Genomic DNA, 27,043 nt, shown 5'->3' with positions numbered 1-27,043 from the left:
AAAGAACGATTTTAAAATAAATAAAACTACTTACCTTTGTACATATCCCTTAAATCTTGCTCAAAAATTAAAAAAAGTTTTTTGAAAAAAAAAAAAAAAATTTTTTACTACAAAAACCACATAGTATAAAACTTACTAGACAAAGATTTGAAGATAGCCAATTTTTTCTAAATTTCATGAAGATAAATAATATATACAGTTTTCGTACAATATTTTACTTGAAAAAACTGTTATGATGGAAATATATACAGTATGTACATGGAAGAAACCCTTCCATTCACTCTTAGGCACAACTACTATCATGCTTTCTCTCCCTCCCTTGATACTTTGGTCTCCAAAAATTATCCAATTTATGGAAACACTCTCTATGAACACCAGAATTGCATCCTGGACACTATAATCGTGATCTTCCCCTTTTTTTGTGTGGCCACATACAATACATAGCCGCTCTTGTCTTCCTGGTAAGCGTTGGAGGGAATGGCCTGCACCAGGATTTGAATTATAATCATCGGGAAAATTGTCTGCACTGATATCACTGTCACTCGCATCACTCATTTGTTCTTCTAAAACATTTCTAATATCTTGTGAACGTAAATCATCCGCCATTTGGAACGTATTACGATCGGAATAAACGAAATAACACCGATAAAACACGCCAACACAACTCATAGGTTAGCGGCGCGGCGGTTAGCGACCGCGAGTAAAACACAACGTCGTAACAAATACCAGCTATTTGTTAATTCTTTTAACAATTCATCTGGAGACAGATCTAGAGGAAAGAGGAGACGTTTCTGTACACAATGCAGAATATAACGGCCGAAGATAGCCGAGCAGCGATGACGAATTCGAAGGCATGTTTGAACGTCGACGCATCGGCCTCTATCATTCATATTAAACAAATGAACGTCGCTAGAGCGGCTTCTATCACTAAGAGGGTTAAAGGTGGCAATAGCTTCATATACACTAAATTGTAGGGTTTTCTACATGACGAATGTTGTCTTTGGGATCCTTGTCCATATAATATTATTCAATGACTCGTTAGGATTTTGAGTTCCTTTGTGCAGGCATTTTCGTAGCAATTCCCGGTTTGACAAATCTCTGAAAATGGGTTTAATTTCCTCCATTACTGCTAAAGGTAAGTGGGTGTGAGCAGCATGGTCATACATTGTATTTTCAGTTATCGCTCGCTGGTATTTACACCAACTTTCGTCACCGTTTGGACATAAACCGTGTGCAGGAGATTCATTACTGGGCTAGATGAAAATAAGTACCTCAAACAGCTTTCCTCATGTTTTCTAGGCTATCAGTATTTCTAACAATAGCTAAATGATAATAGTTTTGAATTTCATCTATCATTACTTTGGTCAAACGGCCTCTGCCGCCAATAGTTTTACCGTCAAACAACTTGTGATTTGGAACTTGGAATGTAAACATAAACAAACATCATTCCTTACAGACAGCAAAAGGTTCTGCTTTGTGGTATAGAAGAGGTTAGCCAACCCAAAAATCTGAATATAAAGGTAAAATGGAAGAAGGACTACCATAACAAATGAGTGTAACAACTCTAATCAGCTAAAACAGCTGAGAACGTCAAAATTGGCGCTGCATCACTCTACTAATATGCTTATAGAAAAAAACTAATTGACAAAAATCTATAAATGTGGTATGAAAAAAGCTAAAATCACAAGCTTTAAAATGATATCAAATACAAAAAAAATATTTTTTTTGCGAAAATTCATGTCCGACCCCCCTTAAGGTAAAAAGGATAAAAAATAAATAGATGAACAAAGATTTGTAACACTGCTATTGTTAATTCTTGTTTAATAAATGTAAAGTGTTACTGAACACAAAAATACACACATGTGTACAATTTTAGTAGTTCTTCAGTTCTTTATTTGGGTTAAGGTCAATTTCACTATCACTACTGTTGTCGTTTGTGCTACGAAACACTTCATGATTATCAATTATTATCTCTTCTAATTCACTTTCATTTGTTCACTAATACATTCATTCTAAACATTTTCAATTTACAGATGATATATAAACATATTATATAAAAAATACAAACTGCTATCTACATATTACTTAAAAAATGATAATTTATTTGTTAATTAGGTTAACTAGAGTATACAATAGAGTAAAGAAGATGTATGTCTTTTCATACACAAACTACAGCAAAACCTGTCTCAGTGATCAGTGTATTGCAAAACACTAGGCAGCTATCATCCGAAATTCGTTTTGATGTATATAAATAATTGCAGAAATACACACTGCAAGCAAAATATTACTCACAAATTATAATTTGTTTATTAAGGTTAACTCTAGGGTCTTATAAACCATAAAATTAAAAAAAAACATGTTTTTAATGGTTGGTAAATTGCATACAGCTAATCAGTTGTCATTGAATAGACATCATAGGATATAGAACAAATTTCAATTACAATATTTTATAATTACGATATTTTTTTTTATTTTGGTTAACTCCATCCAATTTTTCCACTTGGCATTACTAGATAAACAATGATAATGCTCACACAACAAAGAACTCGACTTGGCCCAGACATTTTTGTTTCCCTTTGTGATGGGTCGATCCCATCTTTAGTCTGAAACGGGTTAATAAGACACCTGTTTTTATATTCAGTGAGACCTAGTAGTAACCTATAATCCAGTAAATACTGGTGGGAGCTCTGGTTCATCATTTCTACACCTTCTATCCATCAAACATTTCTTGGATAAAAAGGAACAGAAAAATGAAGAAACATGGGTAACTTCCCACACTACACGTGAAGGTATGAGGACTATTTAGTACTGACAAAAGACAGCATCATCATTAAAAGCCATGAAGCTGTAAGGGCAATCATGTGAAGTATTTTAAAGTAAACATCCAATAAAACATCAGCAAACACTGAAGTTTTGGATTGACACTATTTTAAGAATGTATATCTCAATTAGCAAATGAATAACCATTTATAAAATATTTATATGAAAACTGTCATAGTAACAAGTATACAAAACCCCTGACTGTATATGTTGACTATAAACGCAAAGAAACTGAAATTTGAGTAACTCTTACCAACAAATAACTAAAGTTTGCTGAGAAGAGGAGGCGATCATGAACATAGTACAAGGAATGCTAATGAATTCTGTCTTATAAGACACGTTCTGGTGCAAGCCTGCTCAACTTGCTCTCTCTTAGTGTTGCATATTTTGTGTGTTGGAAACAAAATATATTCAGTAAATTTTGATAACAGGAAGAAACATTTTTCAAGTACTACATCCACAACTGCCTATTCACTACCATGAGAGAGCTTTGAAAATTTAACATTAACCACAAGTATTACAGTAGAACTTACATTGTACACTTTTGTGTAGACATTAGGTGTTGGACGTTCAGCCACGTACTTCTTCAGGGTTTCCTCTTTGGCTTTCAGCAGATCCACCCGCCTGGTGAACGCGTCTGCCAGAGGGAAGTGGTAGCTACCGAGGATCAGACCTTGTACATGTTCTACAGCCAGGCTGCGTTCTAACTCTTCACGCTGTTTACAGGTAACATTATTTGAGATCAGACTAACTGTAGATCAGTTTTAAAGGCAAAAGTGACATTTTCATTCACATTTACACTCATATTGACAAAACTTCTCTGACTACAACATCACTACATGCCCTTTAGCGGCCTATCACAAATGCCAACCATGAAAGAATAAATTTTAAATGTTTGCTCATACAGAAATGAGACCAATATATTATATATTGGTATACAAACCTCTTTTAGTATTTTACATTACGGCTTTATTTTAAATAAGATTTATAAAAAGGTAAATACTTATATTTTGTTAAAATAAACATTTTTAAAACATTATCGTTTAAAAATTAATTCACTATCACAAAATTATTAACTTACACTTTATAGCTCCGAAAACATTAAATGAACACATTATATTTTAAATATAGTTTTTCAGCATTGAAAATAAATAGAAACGTTCTATAATCTGTCCAATTGAAATTAGGTCTATTGTTATCACAGTATAGATAAAACACTGAAATCTTACTGGAACAAAAGTTTACGTGATACGATGGCTAGTCCTAATACTATTATCGATAGGACCTAGACTAACACTAGCTTCTGTTAACTGGCCCTAGTTACCAACCACAGTGAGATATCTAGGTCTACTCTGTTATTGGGTGGTATGATCCAGCAACTTAGAAGTATGTGATTGAGGATTATTTGATGTATATTGCTCATTTTCAACAATATATTTGTATCAGAGTTTACAACTGTCATATAGAACTATGAAAATCACAATACCTCTTCTTGGCAATACTGCACTTTCAGTGATTTCTTTTGCACAGGATCGACATGGTGTTGGTGGGCAAACAGAGCCAGCTGCAGCAAACCCAGCTGGGTCCATACCATCCCGATCCACAGCCAACCTGCATTCACTGCAACAATTAATTTTATCCTTTTACTTCCATATCCAAATGTAAACTTGGTTTTTCAGAACAGCATATAATATAGTTAGTCAATTGATGAGAGAGTAAGAAACAAGAGAGGAAAGAGATTTAAAAGAAGACAACCTGGTTTTGGTTAAATCAATACAGAAATTAATTAGAAATAAATTTAGTCAGTTGAGCTAATTTTGGTTAAGGTGTAAATGAGTGAATGTAGTATAAGGGTTCAATGTACTAAATATTCTCTTAGCTTGTAACACTTATTCATAAATAACAATTGTATTCCCATCAGTTAATGAGATAAAGAGACTAAATGTCTATTATTTAGGCTTGTTATTTTGTTAGGGTGCGTTCACAAAGAAAGCTGTTTACAAGCGCTTGTTGGCAAGTGCTTGCAAGCTCCAACCGGCGTGAGAAAAGTCTACATTGTATCAAGCGTGTGCGTTCACAGACAAAGCCTGTCCTGGCTAGCAAGCGCTTGCTACAAATTCTGACAAGCACGCAAGACTTGCTTTCCGGCTCTTGTTGACCAAACCAGTCAGTCACAAACAACTGTGCAGTATGGATGTCGATGAACTGACATCTCAAGTCTTTAGAATAGGGGCTATTTGGGACAAACGCTTAAATAAAATATAAAATAACTAGTCGTTCTTCGGTATGGATAGGTTGCTTATGCCAATTTCTCCAAAACTTAACTAAAACGCTTTTAATCTTCTTGAGGATGTCACTAAACGTGGTAACTCCATTCTCATATAAGAAAAAAACCTCACTTTGTCAAATTTCAATTGAGGAAATAGATGGTGGTATTCCCCAAACCTACCTCTTCCGCGGTTAATTGCATGAACACTGACTTTCCTTCTACGAATTTTTAACTTGACCTTTTCAAGTAAAAATAACTCTTCATCACTTGATGAAGACATCGTCTCAAGGAGAGCTGAAAAAACACTAAGCTTGAAATGCAAGCGTTTGTTGTATACACACAACAAAATTCTCAAGCGCTTGGAGCAAGTGCTGAAAATAGGTACTTGCAACCAGCTTTCTTTGTAAACGTACCCTTAGCTCATGGTGCTATAAATATTATTACATGTATGACTTGATGTTAAGTGTTAAAGTAAAGCTAAAACTATACAACTAGTAAAAAGACTTTATTATTTGGCGCTTTTAACCCTTTTGCTGCCTTTAAATTTGAATTCTCATCAAAGCTAACATGGTTGACAATCAATCCATTTCTTAAAGGATATTCTTTTACCAATTTTAAATACTGATTTTGGTTGTAGTATTGAGTTATTGCTGTTTATTTCCTAAACCAGAATTAGTTAAGAATTTACCACAATTGCATTAAACTATTGTAAATTTACTATACATGAGGTTGAGTGGTAGAGAAGATTTGATAGCCTTAACTCTGCCTCTTTAATAAAGGTATTATTAATTTCTTTTTTTTTAGAGTAAAAATAGTGGAATCATATCTTAAGATTTTGTAAAGTTTATATGTGCTGATGGAACACTCAACCCTGAGAAAAACCATAATAATTTTTTCACAAATTACAAACGGAAAATTATTGGTTTACTTACCAAACGTAATTTGGATTTGTATTAAGTATTTGTAATATCATTGAGTAGTTTATTATTAATTACAAAAATCTTTCTAAACAAAGATCAAATAAGAGCTGAAATTAAGAATGGGTAAGAAAACTGTCATATGGCAAATATGCCATTGAATCATACAAGTCCTTAGTCAAGTCAAGAGCTAGCTATAGTGAAACAATCTTAAGTTTTAGCCCCATAAGAACAATATTAAACCTGAACACTATTACACTTAGATGTCTAATTTAAAAGATATTATCAATATCATTTCAAATGCTTTTTAAATTTGTTCTAAAGTTTACACCTTAAGAATATTAAAACAAGGAAGTTCATAAGATTTTGAGGTTTTGTATTTATATAACAAATAAATATATTAAAAAATTTGGATTCATATAATTATATATCTTTAAAATGAGACATTTTCCATACCTCTATAATCTTAAACAAGGTTGAAAAAGTTTTTGAGGTCTAACATTGTTCTTATACGGCTGAAATCAAGTTAAGCATCAGAACAGCTGGCCCTTAAGATGAACTGGATTTGTCTTGATTTCAGTTATTTCTGTTATTATTTGTTATTTCTGATTGTAGAATTGTAGTAGTCTCATTTCAAAGTATTTTCCAAATTTTAAAAATGTATAGTTTCAATATTTTGAAAGTATATGACTTATAGAAAAATGTAAGTGTTTGGATGTGATTATTAATAATATATTCCACAATTCTATGATAAAAAATAACAATTGTTCTTATTGGGTAAAACTCAGAAATTTCACTAAGCTGGTTCACAAAAAATAATACATGCAATTTAATTATGACTAAGAATTTATAGCCAACACTACATTGCAGTTAAGATATTTTTCATAATAACTGTTTTACACAATCAATAACTAATAAGTAATATTCCACTTACCCGTTAGATTTGAACGCAATTCGGCCAGCGCTCTCTCCAGTGTTTCTATATATCTTGCCATGTCTTGCAGTAGTCTCCCCATTCCCTTCAAACTCTTATTGTGGAAGTTGTCGGACATTTTCTTTGTTCTAATAAGCTCCCCAAACAGAACCAAGGTGCTCCTCTCATGGTCAGAGAGTTCTGTTTTCAAACATTTGGATTCAACAGCTGATTCCATAACACGTAAAAATTGCTTGTAAGAGTTTTCTACTCGCTCTGCTTCATTCTCTCTGAAATCAAGTATGATTGCTTTTAACATTTTTATTTTCTTATAAATGCATATGACTCTCACCAAAAAAGTACACAAAGTTTCTCTTCTCAATTTTAGAATGAGTAAAGATAGGAATTTTAAAGAGCCTCAAATATATGTTTTTGGTGGCTAGCAGAACTCTTGACTCCTTAAAAGATTGCTTTTCTTCTTCACTTTATCATCTTTCCTTCCACTTCATATTTTACAGATCTGTCTCTCTACAAGCTTCTACAAATGTTATTTGTGTTTGTCATTTTGTTTTTTATAGAATTTTAGAAGAAAAATGTGTGAAGCCTAACATAAACATCTAGCAAGATCTACAAAACAAGGTTGGTAAAAATTCTGATTGCTTCTGATTCTCCTTTGCCCTCTACACATGATAAATCTTTAAATATAAAAAGGTTTTTTCTTCCTTATTTGTGAGAAACTAGAATAGTTCATAAAATATAATTTATTTACTATAATTCCCATCCAATATTAGTTGCATGACTAAGTATACTTTGGATCCACTTGAAGTATTCAAAACTACTGAATAAGTGTTCATTTTGATTGAATAATGGATTGCTATTTGTATTTATCACATTTAAACTATTCCTGCACCTCTACCACTAACTTAAAATAAGTGAATATTGCTTGGATATTACCGAACACTGAATTATCAAGAAAAAGATCACATTATTTATCATGTATTATATTGATTCATAAATTGTAAGTGTTCTCATACATCCACCGCAATGTAAAATACTAATCCATCATTGCTCAAAACTCAAATTAAGAAATGAAAAATGAACAAAATTTAATGTATTACATTTTAAATCAGATTTTTACTGTGTTTAATATATAGTACTCATTTAACATGAGTTCACCTAATGAATTCTTTTTAGAATGTTTATAAATTTCATATTATTCAAGCGTATTTAATTTGCTGCCTTTGCAACATTGATGTAACACTTCCATATTTGTTACTAATTACATTAATTGTGTTCTCATACATCAATGACTGAGAGTTTCGTGAATTTTAAACTACGAGGACTCCAGATGGATAATCCTCGCTTTTAATATTTATTGACACAGACACCAGAAGATGACTTATTAAAATTCAAAACTATAGTAGTGTATAACTACAGTTTGAACTGTTTGACAAAGGTACATAGTTATTCTTATTAGTCAATCCACAGTTCAGGGCTATATAATATATAAAAATTAATAACAACATAGCCTTGATTAATGATTTATCAAGCACTTTAGTCCACAATACTGTTGGTCTAATTCAATGATTTAAAACAACTAGTACAGGGCTTAAAATTCTTACTTTAGCTCTGATAAATAAGTTAGCTAAATTATTTCCTCAATAACAGGTATAAACATTTGAACAAACCTGTAGTTTAGCTTAGAAAGAGCAAGGCCAGGGGCAGTGATCCAGATTGTCTCAGTAAGTGCAGCCAGAAGTGAGGTCTGGTTCTCATGATTGCGGAGAGAGGGAGTGACCAGTCCATGGTCTATACTGTCGTGACAATGAGGGTACAGAATAGCTGTTGTAAATAAAGCCATTAGAGGGTTCTGCAAAGAACACTCCTCCTGCGAGAAAATCACAACACATTGAATATTAAATTTGGAAAAGAATATATAAATCACTAAATATATCTTTCAGATTATAAATGTAATGATATTTTCCAACAACTATTTAAAATAATAACATTAAACATAAATCTAATACTAACTTCTTGACTCTTGTGATGTTTGAAGTTGTTTTCAAATTCCTTTGCCTCCGCTGCCTGTCTCTCTCCCCACGTCAGCCATACCCTCGGACTTGTGACCACTGGTGACAGTGTCAGTTGCATGGTCAGCTGCGTAACACCAGACATCCGACAGTCAGCAAGAGTATCTAGTACGGCCAGCACAGTGGGTGGTACCAGTGGTACCTCCTGAGCCCATGCTCGTGCACTCCACGCCAGTTGCTCACACTGGGAGTTACACGCAGCTGCCATCAGTCGCAGGCACACAACTCCCTTCACAGCCCACAGTGGTATGTCCCGACTCCAAGCTCTGGCTGAGTCTTCCACCTCCTCTTTGGTGAGAGTACTGGTCAGCTTTGCAACCGGTAATGTTTGTTCCAGATTTTTCAGCGGCTCCAAAACTATACAATTTTTTCTAATTTAATGTTCTTTTCACAAAAATGAGAGAGAGAAAGAAAAAGAGGGATAAATTGACTATTTTGGATACATGAAAGGATGGAGAATAGGTGACCAAAAATAGCTCTACAGTGGGAAATACAGAACATATGGGTGTGAAGGAGTATAGGAGGGAGTTGTGAATATATGTGAAGGTGTGTTTAAGACTACAAGGAGAATATGTTCTGAAGAGACTTCGGACACACTTCAGAAAATGTATTTATACTGGGTTTTTAACAAATCTATTCTTGAAATAAATTCTAGTAAAAAAAGTTATTAAAACAACACTTTTCCCATATAATTTTTTTTTGACGAGGTCTTTCAAAACCAAAGGTTTCATCGTCAGGCGACTCCACAAATAAAGATTTATAAAAATTTTCCAATTGCTCAGAGAGTCTTCAAAGTCTATTCTTGATAAATTATTAATGATGGCAAAGAACACTTGAGAATATTCCTAGTTACTAGAAGCTGTTTTTTTTTTTTCAATCCAAATAATGGGAAGTTACCTAACGGAAAGGTAATATAGGTATATAATTTGAAAGGAAACAAGACCAACACTTCTGGCACAAAATGGAAGTATTTAGTTTTATTTATTTTATGGACAACCAAATTTAAGATTTCAATGCTTCACGCTGTATAAGTACATTTTAAACACTTAGACAAATGAAAACTATGAGAAATACACAGCATTTCAGGCACTTATTTAATCAAATATGGAATGAATCTTCAATAACGATTTTACTGCTTACACCTCTTGAAGATGAGACTGGAGGCTGCATATTTTTTCAATTGACACCCAAGGAGTTAAATAGGACTTATTAATTTTTCTAGTTCTCAAACTTAAAATTTTTATTTCTTAAAATCTAGAAAATAAAAAGTTAATACTTTTTAAAAAAAGGACTTTTTTAAAACTTTTTTTACATTGTACCAGAAATTCTTGGTTTTTTTATTTTTTTTCTTCAATGTACTACAAAGGAGGGAATGGATATCATTCAAAATTTTGAGTTGAAAGCATTCTTACAGAATTTTCAAACACCAAACAACCTGAAATTTATAAAAACTAGCAGAGCAGTACCCGTTGGGTTACCTTTGTCACTCTGAGTATTCCACGCACATTTCACCAAATTAATGGATAAAATGAAATAAAAATACAATTTTTACATAGGTTTATTACCTTCTCTGATCAAATGAAATGGATCAGTTAATCAAGGTTATTCTTTTCCATAGCTGTACATTTTTTAAGTGAGGTATAAAACTTACCTCTTTCTAAAGAATCAGTTTCAGAGAGCAATTTAAATGACTCTGCCAACTTTGATCTCATAAGTTTTCCTTCTGGTGACAGCAGAAAATTCACTCTTCTACACACTAGCTCCATCTGATGTTCAGGATTTGCAAGATCTATCAATTTTTCTAATCTGCAACAAATACAGAACATTCAGATTATAAATGTTACAAAAATTATTATTTCAAATGTGATCTAAGTTCTAAACTAAAAGAACCACAATGTAGATGCTGACCTGATAATGATTTCCGAGAGTTCCCCTTGCAGCCTGGTGTACAGAGGTAATGGCTGACCTAGACAACCCCTCACTCTCTTGCTCAAGGACTGGATCGGATACTCCAGAGACACTTCTGAGCACATTTCTGACAGCTGCAAGAGAGACTTCCCTACCGTCTTCCTGTCAACAATTACAGAACCTGGCTGGTCATAATATCAAATACAACATGGTTTGGAAGTCTAGTAACTTCAATAGTCATTTAAAACAAAAAATAGATACAGCCCAGAAGAGAAATTTATTGGAGGCCTTCCATTATTTAAGTACAAGTACCATAACATTTACAAATCCTGAATGAGTTTATAACTTTCATGTATATTATATGAGGGCTGTCTAGAAAGTAACAGATATTTTAGTCTACAGTAGCGGTGGGTGGGGCTAGAGCTATCATATTGGTGTAAAACATTTTTATTCTAAGTACAAATCCAGATGTGGTAGCATATAGATTGTGATATCTGTGACAAATTAAAGTGTGTTCCGGAACTGAAAATCCTGATAATTGTAACATGCACCAATGGAAATTTATAGCCAACTTTGTGACAGTACTGAGAGGGGATAATGACTGGAAGCCAAGAGAGACAGTGATAGAGATTGCAGTGAAAAGTCCTCCCTTATGATTGGTGTTAAAACTTAACACCAGAATTCATGAATACCACTTTACACTCACAGATATTTTAACATTTTTCTTCCAGATTTCTCAGAGTTTGACACGTGAAATTGTGGTGGAAAAAATATCTTGCCCCAAATCTTGTGCTAGGTGGCTTCTGAAAATCCTAGATACAAGTCAGCAAAAACTGGCTGGTTGCAGCACTAATATTTCTCAAAGAGAACAATAAAGTTACAGACCATAACGTAACAGGGTGAGACTTGGGTAAATGAAGCATGTCAACTTCAACTATGAAACAAAAAACTATCAATGCAAGATGACTTTACACTGAACTTAATACTAGTGTAAAGTAAACCAGTTGTTGAAATTACAGGTGTAGATTTTTAAAAAGATGGGATTGAAAACTTGTGGAACAGTGTGACAAGTGCCTTAATTTGAATGGTGATTGTGAGAAAAGTATCTTATGTACGAGATACCACATTATATAACATTTGAACATTTGGTTTTTAAATTTAGTTGATTATTTTATTTCACAACTTCTGGTACTTTCTGGACAGCCTTGTACATAATACGTAATTTCACTTTTTGCTACAATGTTTTGACATTAAATTAACACAACACAAACACATCTCTGGCTCTTGGTCTATTGGTATAATTGTAAGTGAGATCATTATCTATTATTCTTGATTGTTGATTGTTCGTTTTTACAATTATGGTTGAAAATTAAGAAAGACTGTTTAAACTTACATATGAGAAGTTTACAAAAACATTTTACATATTATGACTTACTTTGGTATGTTTTATGCTTTTTCACTTAATACTTTAATTCAAGAAAATATTTTATAAGAAATATATTTTTCATTTTCAATGAATGAGAGAAACAAAAATGTATAAAAATATTCATTTATATAAGTACGACAGCTCAGATACTACAAAACTTTAAAGGGATAACCAAAACTCAGCAATATTGTAGTAAATACTTTAAGCTCATACTTCTTTGTTGTGGTATTTGGAGGCAATAGACTATAAGGGAGGAAGGTACATTTTAGTATGTAGCATCTTAGATTCAAAGCAGAATTTTCTAACCACATATGGAGTGGTATTTAAAAATCTACAAGGAACTTGAGTTTTGCAACATTGATTTTTAATCATAAAACTTCTAATGCTATCGCAGAAGCATTCAGAAATAAAAGAGCCTTTTGCGGAGAGTCAGAAAATTTCCAAAGACAATAAGAGTGGCTGTGCAATAAAAGTTTTGTCTTCTGTCTGATATTTCACTATATTACACTGTGATTGCCTTTTTGTAATTCTGCAATGGTTAAGACGAATTTTAGACTTATACTATACTAACTTTTTAGAATGTTTCAGAAGTCTGGTCAACAAAGGAAGCAGCCATTTCTTGACCCAGTTAATGTGAAGGCTAAGCAGCTTGGTCAGCTCCTCCGATACTTCCATCTCCCTGCTCCCAGCCATGAACAACTTGTGCTGACCAACTCGCAGTAGGCGGTGGCTCCAGTGGAAGGCTGCGATCAGTTGGCAACACTGTTCCTCATCCAGGGTTGCCACAGCCTCCTGTAGTGAGTGGATCTGATCTTCCACAGCCTCTAAGAACACACTGAGATCCAACACCAGTTTAGAGTTCACACTGGCAACTGTCACTTTCCCTGAAATAAACAAACATAAGAGCTGTAGTGTGGTGGTTTATACTGATAAGATAAGGAAGATAATCTTTGAAAACACATTGAAGATAGAATCAGTGTTAGCAAAGATCGGGAGGGAGAGGATGAGGTGATCATGGTATATGGAGATAAAAGAGGAATATAGGATGCCGAAAAAAGGATGAATGAAAATGTGGATAGAAGAGAAGATGATTGATAGAAGGACCTGGGAGAGCAAAACTGTGATGATCGAAGGAGTTGAAGAGGACTTCATGATGCAAGCCGTAAGGACAATTATAATTATGTACCAATAAAAAATCTAAGTTAGATTTATTGAAATGTAAAAAAAATTAACTTTTTTTAATAAAAAGGCTAGTGATTGAAATAGAGAGTACAAAACTGTTAAAGAGCTTCTTGTATACAATTAATTCACTTGCAGGAAAAATAAGTACAATTTATAGAATTACTTTTAATAATAATAAAACCACTAAGATTCATAAGTGGTAAGAAAATGAACAATTCATTATACAAAAATATGACATGCTATATATAATTAAAATGAACGCTATTTATTTTCTCCCACGATGCAATGATAAATATGATGAAGTTTTATGAGATAATTAGTGATATTTAAATTATTTCTTTTTTATTTTTGTGATAGATACTAAAAATAAATCAATGCGAATTAATATTATTTGACCATAGAATTTGGCAGTCTGTTAATAAAATTAACACCTGCCTGCGAGGCATCTATGACTTGGGAAAACTTGGGATCTATGACTTAGAAATGAACTAAACCGTTTAAGGGGCACGCCTCTGATGTCATGGGACCCAAGTCTGTTGAGCAGTATGCTGTGGTCAACGCAGTCGAATGCTTTGGACAAGTCTAAAGCGGCCCATACACTAGACGTGCATTGCACGCCGTGCAGTTTTTTATACTGGCACGCCGTGCTTGGCATGGCACTTTGTGCCCCACACACTGACAGTTTAGTCAGTCCCGTGACGTGCTAGAAGTTGGTTGTGGTATTGTGATATTGTGTAGTATTTGTCGTGCTGTGATATTTTACTACTATGCCTCTTATATTCTACTACTAAACATAAAGCGTTAACAGTATTGTTGATTGGTACGATTCATGACGATAGCAAAGTGAAGAAGAGAAGAAGACAATTATGGACGAAAAATTGGTTAAAAGAGAGAGAAATGTATTCTGATATGAGACTACTGAAAGACTTACGTGAAAATCATAAAAATGATTACAGGATCTACTTGCGAATGGATGACGAAACATTTAGTTATGAGTTGAAAAGGTTAGGCCACGCATCGAAAGACAAGACACTAATCTGAGAAAAGCTATAACGGCGGAACAACGGTTAGTTGCCACGAAAAATTTTTGTGTCAGCAGTCGACGTGATAAATATAGGAGAGTATTTGCCGCGAGAGAACTAAAAATAACCTCAAAAGACACTCCACTCTCAGCACGTAGCGCGGGACTGGTCCACACACTTGCAGGATGGCACGGCGGCAGGTGGCACGGCACGCCGAAAATCAAACCGATCTTGATTGCCATCGTGCCATGCAATGCACGGCGTGCTTAGCACGGAGACCTCCACACACTGGCACGTTTCGTCCAATTTTGGCACGTCGTGCTTGCACGGCGTGCATTGCACGTCTAGTGTATGGGCCGCTTAAAGGCCGGTATCGACAGTGCGAGGCTGCTCGCTGCCAATGCCTCGTGCCATCTGCCTCAGGGTGAGCTCTTCAGCTAGCAGCTAGTTTGTAACCACGAATGCTCACTGCGAGCACGCGAACCACCCGCATTCGTAGTGAAGACAGTCGAGACAATATGGTTTTTTTTCTAGAAATGCGCAAGTGTCTGCCGCTGCTTTTATTGTGATGGCGACGATTATTAGGAAAAAAACAACAGAAAAGGCTACATAAACCCCGTTGGTGGGTCAAAAAAAGTTATCGAAATCGGTTCGAATATGGGAACAGACTCCTAGAAGACGTGAGGTTCGGTTGCAAATTTCATGCGAATGTCCAAGCAAGATTTTGAACATTTAATTACATTGATAGAGCCTGCCGTGAAGAAAAGTGACACGTACATGCGAAGTGCTATTACCACCAAGGAAAGAGTAGCTGTTACTCTGAGATTCTTAGCTACTGGAGACTCATTTACAAGTTTGCAATACCTCTTTCGTATATCCAAACAACGAATATCTGTGATTATTCCAGAAGTATGTGATCCATACATACAAACATACCTGATCCTGTAACTTGACTTTTCTTTTCCCTTGACCTTTCACGTCGGTAAGACCCCCAACAGAGACGCCATCTTCTTTTTCAGATTTTTCACCGAAACATTCACTGACTGCGATATTTCGCGCCACAAGTCTTCTCTCTTGTTTTTATTATAATATTCAGGGTGTTTAGAGTCCCACAGTAAACGTTTATCTGATAATTTAATGATTATCCATGATGACAGTTTTGTTGTGGAGGTTTGTTGGTTTACAGTGCAGAATTGTGTCTTGTATGGTGCGAGGCAGACAGCGTAGGTATCCACTTGACGCACAGCTCGGAGCGAGGCACCTTTGAGTACTGCTCTAAAACCGACAAGCACACGGCTCACCTCACATTGTGCGACGGGAACGCCTCATAGCGAGCAACCCCGGTATCCATAGTCCGAGGCAAAGCCGAGCATTCGCCACGAGGCATTGGCAGCGAGCAGCCTCGCACTGTCGATACCGGCCTTAAAAACACATTGATTGTGTGGTTCAGACTCACAACTGCATCTGTCATCGATTTGCCCTTTCTGAATCTAAATTGTTCGTTTAAGAGCTGACTGTATTTGTCCAGAAAGTGAAGCATTCTTATGAGAAAAAGCTTTTACAAATTTTTGCTCAATACTGGCAAAATTGAGACACCAATAGTTATTGATTGAAAATTGGTCATCTTTGTGAGACAACTTTTGCAATTTTCAGAAGGGAGGGGAAAACTCCTCTTTGGAATGAAGAATTTACCAATTGAGTTAAGGGTCTCACCAAATGATTGCATCATTGTTTGATGAGCCATGTGGACATTAGACTAAGATCGTTGATTCAAACCAACCGCTGTTAATGTATGTGGACTTTTCCTTTTGTTTATAATACATATCGAATTTATCAAGATTGTAATTTTGTTAACTACATGTTAACACAAATTGAATCGGAAAATTAATAGTCATGACACCGGCTCTTAAACTACGACTTACCTTTGTTGTAAGCTGTAGAGAAATCGACAGCAGACATGTTTTTCACACTTTTAGTTTTGATTTCTCCCAGCTTTACATTGAGCTGTAATAGCTGTGTAAAATAAAACATTAGGGCAACAGTTTTATTTTCATAATCACAGGTCGAGGGCTGAACCATCCAAGAAGAGAGCCTTCTCAAATCCCAACTTAGATCTTTCCTTTGAACCCCATCAACACTATTGAGTTTGTTGCTTTTAATAGCCATTTGAATTGTAGAAATCAGATACTTCTCTAGTTCCAACAGTTTGTTCCTTAGCTCAGAATCCTTAAAGGAATTGATGATCGACACGATGAAATTTCTTCTGTGATGAACATCCGATTGTGATAGAGAACACAGAAGGGTTAGCAAAATATTTGGGAGAACATCTGAAATGAGTTTATCAAGGACCATTTCACATCCAATAGAATCTTCCTTAAGTAAGTCCCTTAGTGAAATATTCTGTGATCCTTCCACCAGTTTGGATGCAGCTGCTAGTAGTGCACATTTCTGCCCAATTTGAACTAGAGCTGAATTCTCTTGCAGGGCAAGTGTTCCTAGAGTACAGCTATTTGTATCCAGGGCATCTCTTGTGTCCACATCTGTTGTGTCCAACAACCAACCTTGCTCTGAAAATATTTCACCAAACAAACGACTACATCTCTCTTTCTGCTCCAAAGTCAACTGACGACCCTTGATGTACACGTCAGAACATGCAGAATGGAGGGAAGCTGAAAATGGATGTCCACGTGAGGCTTGTTGAACAGTGAGTGATACAGCTTGGAAAAGGTGATTTATAGTTATGTTTTCAAAACCTGTAACAAAATTTTTCATTTTAGAATAATATGTTCCCAAATATTTAAATTAAATGCAATCTAAAGTATTTTACAAACTATAATGCTTCATATAAGGTACTTTTCAGTATTATTTTCAACAGTTCAAACCCATTAGCTGTACCTGTTGGATGGATTCTTTTCTACCAATACAGTGATACTTGTGATAACCGGTCGCGATATCCGGCACTTCCAATATGGTGACAAACTGACGTTTTTTAACTGTAAGCTTTGCGAGCAAGGAATGGTACATGGGCAAGCTTGATCAGATTCTCCTACTATTCGGCCAATAATGAAAGATACAGGTTTCCTTACTCCTTACAATGATTTCACCTGTGCTGTTTTTTATTGGAAACAGTGAACCTGTCATGTTGTCTCAGCTTTCGAATGTACAGTGGGACATGTTGCACTAGTGGAATAGTTACTTAGATCTGGATTTAAATATTGCACACTATTGGATATTTATTTTTCTCTAAAATACATATATACTTTTGAAATTATTTTATTGTACCTACATAACTGCAAAATTTTAAAATTTCATTAGTTTTAAATTTTCAAATAGAATACATTTTTTGTTAATTTATAAAACTTCATGAGAAACAGTTCCAGCGCAATGTTTAACATTGTTTTCACAGAAAGTTAACCATGACATCGGTGAAGCTTTTGTTAAATATGACTCAAGTTTTTCATATCTCAATTCCAAAAATTATATCTCGTGTAGCCCATCACCACAATAGGCCGGATGTAACAGGTTTTACTGTAACAATTAAATAATTGTAAAACAAACTGAAATAATTGTAATTTAAAAGAACTTAAGAGTTGCCACAATAATCTTTCTATTAAAAAGGTGATTTTAAAGTTCCAGCATACTACAAACCATTCTCATTGTTTACAAGTTTTCCTCAAAATATTTTAAAAGTAATTTACAATAAATTTTAAACACATTTAGTCTAATTATAACTATTAAATAAATAGCATATTTGTTTTCTTTCACGGAAAGTCAACAACAACTGCCTGTATAGAACTTGAAAGGTATATTAATATATTGATTGAGGAGACAATATTGTTGGAATTTCATTACATTTCACTAGAGCATTTGATGGTATCTGTCATGTAGAGCTTATTATAAGTTTGAACAACTTGGGAGTGTTTGGAAAGGAAAATACAAGATTAAATTTTTTCACAAATAAAAACAATGTATAGAAATAGAACAAACAATTTTTCACAATGCATGGAAGTACATGAGGGTTCACAGAGCACACTTCCCACAGAGATCTATTCTGGGACCTTTGACCTCCAGTCACAAAAAATTTCAACAATCCAGATCCATTTTTGACCCATTAATATTATTACTTCTACTGAATGACACCATTGTTCTTTAGGCAGATTATGGAACAAAGCAGTTTAATTGGGGTTGTCTTAGATAAGCATAGTCAATAAAACTTTGATTCTGTAATTCAATTGTATACTTACCAATGTTTAGCTCTTTCATTTTTTCATAAATGTTGATCAAAACTTTTTGGTTGTTATATTCACAAATACCAATATGGTTCAAAATTGCCTGTAAGTCCATAAACTGAAGAGGTTTTTCTTCAAAATCTAGCAGACATACTTCAACTCCCCTGTTCCGCATGGCTCTACAAACATGAAAATAATCATAACATGGAGAAACAGGTCATGTGTAACATTTGGTGTGTATGAGGTTTGTCTGACAAATATTGGACCTTAAAATTTGGTAATAACATGAGTCATTCGGCGACAACTGTGACTTGGTCCCCTCCAATGCTCCTCTCACTAGCGGAAACATACCTTGAACTAATCTTTTGGAATGACTAGAAGATCCCTCATTACATTTTGTCTAATTTATTTTACATCCTCGAATATTCTCCCTTTCAGAGGAATTTTCAATTTTGGGAACATTTGGTGGCTGTTGAATCACCTAAATCACTCTTTTACCTGATTATCATCCAAAAGCTCACCAAAAGATATAAATTATGTGTAACATTGCAAAATATAATGAAAAAACTTTGCTCAAAATGTTTAGTTACTGTTAAATGCGTCTCAAGCACATGAAAAGAACATACAAAACAGGGTGCGTTCACTGACAAGGTGGAGTGCATAGAATGCCTGGTGGTGGCTCCCTTCCACTCCTCTAACCAGTCTGAGACGATTAATCATATAATAATCGATCAGTAAAAGGAAGTCATATATTTTGCAGACAAACATCATAAAACAATTTGTTTTGATGACAATACTTCAAAAAATACAGTGAATTATTTTTTATTTGAAAAAATAATAAACTTACATCGATTTCGATTTAATCTCCTTCAAAGTACTATCTTTGGCTGAAAATGCACTTATCCAACGTTTAATAAATGACTGGAAAACTTTCTGGAAGGCTTCTTTCGGAAGGGATTTTAGCTGCTTGGTCGTGGCCCTCTCAATGTCAGGAATGGTGTCAAAATGTTTTCTTTTAAGCACTGTTTTAATTTTTGAGAAGAGCCAGAAGTCACATAGTGCTAAATTGAGTGAGTATGACGGATGTGGACTGACAGGAACACTTTTTTGGCCTAAACTTCGTGAATGAGAAGCGAAGTGTGATACAGCACATTGTTGTGATGAAGAAGAAAGCCATTTTTCTGGTCTCTTTCTTTGTATGTCGTTTCGTAAACGTTGCAGTATGCCTATATAAAATTCAGAGTTTACAGTTGTTCTCCTTGGAACGAACTCTGATTGCACTATGCCCTCACATCATAAAAAATAAGCATAACTGTGATGTTTGATTTTGACTGATGTGCCTTTTTAGGACGAGGAGATGAACTAGTTTTCCATTGGGAACTCAGGTCATATAGCAATTTGGTTATATCCATAGACCTAACTTTAATATCCAGTTACAATTTTGGATTTGAAGTCGATCCTTCAACTCTGTGCAGCAAGACAGACACGATAAACAAGACATCACTATAGCGCCTCTGGCAGTCGACTGACAAGCTCCAGCGTGTTGAAACTTGTTGCTACCTGTCTCAACAGATCACGTACGCTACTAGGAAAATTACATCATATGGATGTAGTGCCAATGGTTGCCGCTATAAAAATTCATTCACCATATTTTTTGACCACACCTCGTATGAGCACAATAGCTTGAAGCGTACTACACAAGATGTCATTTGCAAAACAGGACCACTCACCGTGATATCTCCCCCAGGTGAGGATCCATGACCAGGAAGAGCCGGAAGTCCGGGTGAGGTTTGACAGTGACAAGTCGTCCATCAGACTCTACTCCCCTCTCCCCCATGATCAGCTCTCCTCCTGGCTCCAGGAGTCCGTTCAGTCTGTCCAACACCGCTGGACTGCAGAGATTGACATTCTCTATCACAAGCCATGAACCTTCTCGAAGACACTGGTAACAGATTCCACTTTCACTCACTTTTATGAGTAATTGAATAAAACACATTTTGATTTGACACAGGATCTACTCAAAAACATAAAAGATTATATCAAATCTAGATTTCTTCAACTTTTAGACAGAGAAATAATAGATGAAACCTCCATAATAATGAGTTTTGTACATTTTATTTGGCAATGAAAAGGAAAGAATTGGTTGCTGGAGGACATTGTAAGCAAGAGATAAAAGTATCCTTATCCTTTTTCCCAACTGTTAAAATAAATTATACAAACGTAATTTAACGAGTTTCTTAGTATTAAATTTCGACACAACCCATTTTTATGTTACAATGATTGAAAACTAAAAACAATACTTTGCTAAAAGTAATTTTTTATGATACATATGAACTGTATATGAACTGTAACCTCTAAAGTGAAATTAAAATGAAGATTAAAAGTACAAGGACGATGGGGTTATAAGACAAGTAGTTAAAATAAACAATTCTGATAGAAAATTTTTTGTTTACAGTTTGTTGTTGATGATTACAGGATTGTGAAGGATACACAATATTTCTGGACATTTGCATATAGAATTTTTTAGAGTTTGTCACAATGCTTTGATATGATTTGTTCATTTTAACCTTGATTTTAGTTATATAGTAGGTTAGTGATCCACCTGAGGAAGAGATCAGATTGCAGATCTTGAAACCTAGTTTTACTGAATTTCTTGTGCCACTGAACAAAGATCAAATTTGCTTTGCAAATAATTCATAACTTACCTTTACAAGTATACTATCAACCCATTCAAATGTTCCTCCTCTAACACCTGTTTTGGCTGTCGCAAATCGAGTTTCCAAAGCACTTAACTTTCCTAGAAGAATCTCTACACATTTTTGCCTAGGAAGGGCGGTTAGGACATTCTGTAATGCTTCCAATCTTCTACTATACAGTTTAATTGTTGAGGACAAGGTCTCTTGTTTTTCTGGAGTCAAACCTACAGTAAAGAATGATTGTATTATAATAAAATATAACATACATTATTAGTTAAACTCTCAAAATTACTTATATGGATTTCAACATTCAATCACACACATAGACATGCAATGAAAAACCTTAGTATGCTTCCCCCCCCCACCAAAAAAAGAAAACCAAATGACAGCATTATCAAGCTCAGATTTTAAAATTTCAACTGTAAATAGAGTGAATTGAAATCAGCATATACAATTGTAAATGATAAAGTAAACACAAAGAAAACAGTTCCTATTTAGTTATGTTCTAAATATATTTAGTTTTCATCCATCTGCTTTGTTTTTTGGTTTTTGTCTTAGTTACAAACTTAGAATTTAGGTGATTAAAGATATTTATGGTGTAAATTTAAAACAAAATCACCACTTTTTTAATGGTGTGTTTAAATTTTGTGATGAGAAATTTCATAAAATCAGATAAATTTAAAAGAAGCATCTGTTACAAACCCATACTTAGCTTTGTGTATTGCTGCAGTTGTCTTTAAGTCTTCTTCTATTACACAAAAAATATGTATTTTTAAACATAATATGGATTGACATTGAGAATGTCACACATACACTATGAGCTGTGTATTATAACAAATGGGTAGTATTTAATTTGCAGCTATTGTGAAAATACACATAAGATCAATAAACTATGTACAATTAGTTATATACATACTAATTTTGGATATTTCAATGTAGTCTTCCCACTGTGATAGCAATCGGGCTCCTGCTTCCACATCTCCAGACAGAAATAACCTCTGAACTTCAACCAGAGTTAGGCGTTCAACTTGTTGTGACAGGTGTTCCAAACACCGTCCTTTGTCATCCTAATAAAAATTCGGTCAGTTACTTTTAAAAAACACTTCATTCAAGATGTACTCATGTAATAAATATACCACATATGATGTTGTGTAATCTTTAAATATTCTATTTGTAGTATATAAAAATTATTCTAACAATAAATTCTGTAATTTGCCAATTAATTAATTAAATAAACAATGTAATAAACTTCCAGGCTTTTTGAATATTTACTTAAGTACACTGTACTTGTGTCAAAAGAATTAAAACAACCCAAGCCTAAAAGAAATGACGTCAGAGAATCAAATTCAAACCAGGAAGCCAATTCAGCCAAGGTCCTTCCAAGCTATGAAGACCGGCAAAACCTCCTTGAAAAGAGCACAAGGAGCAATCATTAGCAATGTGCTCCACTATCTGACAGCCCACTTCACAATCACATGATAGATCAAGAGTTATTACCAATATGGATTTGAACGCATTGCATCTGCCCACTCTAGCTCGAAATCAGTTACCTGCTCCTTTTGAGAAAGGTCTGTATCACCCAAAATCAGAAACTTGTTACATCCTTTAAACAAATCACAGATGAGAGCCCAAATAGCGTTTGATGAAAACGTTTCTGTAAAGCTACATGTAGGGGTGGTTTACGGGACCTTAGTTGAGGTTCAGCATGATAAAGATTGAAAATTCAGGAGTGAAAGGGCCAACAAGGGCTGCTATACATTAAGTGGTCACCAACATAACCGGATGGGGCCAGATACAGGTAAGCAGGGAGTTCAACCACTCCAACCCCTTGACATATTTGTCAGAGGAGAGGCTAGGATGGCTGCCCACAGACTGCAATGCAATGGGAATTGGAAGCACCACCATGGTAGCAAGCACTCCAAGATCTGACATTCTAAAACTGGACATTCTAGAGATGATGTCTGACAGAATGTCAGAGGTTAAGGACTGGGGAAAAACCATTTCAAGTCTAACATTGTTGAAAGAGAGAAATGGTAAAGCATGAAGAAGTCTCTAACCTGGTACACGGACAGGTCAGAAACTCTGAAAGGTACTGGGGCAGGGGTCTGGGGAGCCAGACCTAGAGCTAGATTAAGCTTTATCCTAGGCAAACTGGCAACTGTCTTTCAGGTTGAAGTTACAGCCCTTGCAGAATATGCGAGAATTAATGTGGAAAGAGGCTACAAAGGCATAACCATCTACATTAACTCGGACAGCAAGGCTGCTCTGCAGGCCTTGGCCAACCATGACTGTAATTCGAAGACAGTATGGGAATGCCATAAGGTTATGAAATTGCTGGCGAAAACCAACAAAATTATTCTAACATGGGTGCCTGGATATAGAGGAATCACAGTTAATGAAGGGGCAGAAAGTTGTGTTAACCTATGAGCCAACTGTCCTCTTACTGTTCCTGAACGTGTGGGGTTTCATATTATTTAGCATGTAGAACTAACACCCAGTTGCCAAGTGGATGTTTAACAAACACCAACAACATTGGAGAAAAACTGAGGGGAATGTACAAGCAAAGCGGATGCTCAAGAACCATCAAGGAACATTGTGGCAGATGCCCTTAGAATGAGTAGAACGGAGATCCGTAAGATGACTGGTTTCATTACAGGTCTTTGGATATTACGAAGCCACCTGAACAGAATAGGTATTCCAGTTCAGGAAACACTGTGCAAGAAATGTGGTGAGGCTGACGAAACAGCTGAACACGTCATATTTTAATGTCCGGCATTACAGAGCAAACGCTCAAGATCGCTAGGTTTTCTTAGGCATACGGAAGAGGTGTTGGAACAGGTAAGCATTGTTCAGAAGATCTTGTGGTTTTGTAAAAGCTTGGGATTTCACACAGCTTAAACCTGGCAGAGGGTGCACAATAAGCTGGTTAGCTGAGTGGCAACTACCAGACCTAGGAAACTTGGCCCTCTGTAAAAAAATATATCGGATGATGGTAATCGAATGATACTGAATCATCGATAATTATGACCATCCAAAGGACTGAAAGCAAAATGTCGGATGAAATAATGTAATGTATATTTCAAAGAACAATATGGTTTGGCTAGTTTTTAATCTTAGAAATTAATGTATAAATATTAACATAATTAAAATATAATGTGTACTTAATATAATTAAAACAAAACCAAATTTAAGTTTCTTCAATTTTCAAGGATAAAAATAACTGCTTGTGAAATAAAGAAGATGCATACATCACTGTTCTTGCCGCCATTGGTCAATAACAAAACATGATTTTAATTTGGAATTTATTTCCAAATACGTGTTTACTTTCAATACATTTTGAATGATTAGAATTGTCGAATTGGATTAAGTTTTAGGCTTTAACAATTTTAATAAAGAGAAACTACATTTTTATATGTAAAAGAAATGAATTTGTTTGTATAATTGTATAAAATAACTAAATTGTATTTAAAGTATTCTTGAGCCACATAGTACTCATTATTACTTCACAGGGTAGACATGTTTGATAGCATTTAAAAAATGCTCGAATGGATCACCACCAATAATCACAATTTCTCGTCGATACATATATTCTGCAAAGACGATCGGCATTGCACTCACTTCTGAGACGAGTATTTAAAGATTTCTTTGTTTATAAAAATATTTTGAGCCAATATTTGCATATTCATCGCCATTGTTCTTGTCATTGTCACTAACCTTCCCCTACATAAACAAAATAACAACAGCTGGTAATGACAAAGTATAAATAAAGAAAGCTGGCAATGATTATTTATGAATTTCTATAGGTCAAATGTCATATTTGATTATTTCAATATTTAAAATCGATAATCATCTGAATGCGTTGGTGGTTGCTTATTATACTGTAACCCGACCACCCTACCTGAAAGCATACCAGCCTACCATATGCCTACTAGAATGAACTGCCATAGCTTCCTTCTTTCATGTTTTGTCACCCTTTTATAAATAATACACACTACAGGAGAGATTCTGAACAATTTTTGAGGGGAAGCTTTAATGAGCGGCCTACACTCGTGATTCGATTATTATTATCAAACGATTTGATATATTATGAAACTTCAATATTGTATAATAATAATACAAAACAATACCTATAAAAAACAAGAATAATACATTACAATTTTAATAACATAAATTTAACAATATCATTACAAAATAATAAAACCATCTATCCTATGACCTACATAACAGAAAAACGTTACAATACTTACAGCCAGCTTGCCCAGATAGCAGTGAGCAACCGATTTTGTGAAATGGAGGAAAGTATTTTCCCCATGGGTAATCAGGAGGCAAACCCATATATGTATATAAAAATATTTCACATAATTTCATCATATTTATGGCTATTTTTGAATACTTCAATAATTAGTTACTTCTTGCTGTTTATAGGTTACATTAAAAATTACGATAACTAAGTTGAAATCGTATGTTTAAAAATTGTAATATTGAATTATTTATTCCGATAAAAACAATGAATCCATTCCATAATAACAATTGAATAATGAGTGTAGGCGGCTTATTAAAGTCTACCCATTTTTAATCTAAAATATTGGGTATCCTTATACTATATAAATACCAATACTACATAATGTAATATAAGGTTAATATATGAGAAGTAAGTTCACAAATTTTATGTTTGCCCAAATAACGCTTAAAAGCTAACCTAAAAAAGTATTACCATAACCTACGTTTCTTATCCAATGTTAGTTTTTCATACATGACAAAACATTGATAATCACTCACCATTTCAATATACAGATCTATAAAAGTGAATGTTATTAAGAATAAAAATTACATACGGAGACTTGAAATTTACGATAACAATCTCTAACCAACAACCGTGCACCAACTACCCACGTGCATGCTTGTAGCATGCCACTGAAATTTTGGTTTTGTTTACATTTGAAGAAACAGCTGACATGGGAAAAAAAATTTTCGCACGGAGTTTTACTTTTCAGTGTAAATCCTTTTTTTTAGTACTAAAAAGAATCAATTTGTACCCCAATCCACAATCTAAATCACTATGTGTGTTGTTTTCTGTGAATCCGGAAAACAAGTTATATTGTTACAAAGTCTACAGGTGTTGCTGATGGTAAATTTTGAACTCCTTATAAAGATTGCTATTATGCATAATAAATGAAAACTGCTCGAAATAATTGAAAACCAAGTGTTGGACAGTATTTTTAGGTAAATACAGTATCCAATTAACTTGCTCATATTTGTATTTATAAAGTACAATTTTGGATTCTATGGACATTATTAAGGGACATGTAATAAAATCATCTAAGTAATGTTAGGAGACACGTCGTAAAAGTGAGGGAAGGGATGAGTCAACTATTGTAATGCGGGGACAAAGTCCCTTCCTTTTGTAATTGTAATTTAAAGATTGAAAGGCTCGCTTTTCACGTATTGTTGGATAATCATTCTTTCCATATCGCGTTCACAAGAAAAGAAACCGTAAAATAACACGTATAAATTCTTCTAAAAATCTATTGTAAAACTTCCCAAAAACGTCGGTAAATTAAATCTTAATAC

The 27,043-nt window shown here is 34.5% G+C and overlaps 1 protein-coding gene across 1 annotated transcript in view; it reads right to left on the bottom strand.

Moving 5' to 3' along the window:
• Nucleotides 1-26,381, bottom strand: part of LOC124358294 (midasin-like) — a 77,722-nt gene extending 51,341 nt beyond the window's left edge. Inside the window, exons 1-14 of the mRNA XM_046810592.1 lie at nt 26,252-26,381; nt 22,389-22,539; nt 21,482-21,696; nt 20,507-20,718; nt 18,792-18,955; nt 16,470-17,300; nt 12,915-13,227; nt 10,918-11,079; nt 10,661-10,815; nt 8,951-9,366; nt 8,608-8,807; nt 6,941-7,209; nt 4,307-4,440; nt 3,354-3,536 (exon numbers count right to left, since the gene is read on the bottom strand). Of these exons, the coding sequence (XP_046666548.1) occupies nt 3,354-3,536; nt 4,307-4,440; nt 6,941-7,209; nt 8,608-8,807; nt 8,951-9,366; nt 10,661-10,815; nt 10,918-11,079; nt 12,915-13,227; nt 16,470-17,300; nt 18,792-18,955; nt 20,507-20,718; nt 21,482-21,696; nt 22,389-22,539; nt 26,252-26,254 (3,408 nt within the window). The 5' untranslated portion in view covers nt 26,255-26,381. The remainder of the gene's footprint in view (nt 1-3,353; nt 3,537-4,306; nt 4,441-6,940; nt 7,210-8,607; nt 8,808-8,950; nt 9,367-10,660; nt 10,816-10,917; nt 11,080-12,914; nt 13,228-16,469; nt 17,301-18,791; nt 18,956-20,506; nt 20,719-21,481; nt 21,697-22,388; nt 22,540-26,251) is intronic.
• Between the last annotated feature and the right edge of the window lie 662 nt (nt 26,382-27,043).

This window comes from Homalodisca vitripennis, chromosome 3 (genome assembly GCF_021130785.1).
Source record: "Homalodisca vitripennis isolate AUS2020 chromosome 3, UT_GWSS_2.1, whole genome shotgun sequence".
NCBI classification, from domain to species: Eukaryota; Metazoa; Arthropoda; class Insecta; order Hemiptera; family Cicadellidae; genus Homalodisca; species Homalodisca vitripennis.
This window is presented reverse-complemented; position numbering and strand designations above follow the sequence as displayed.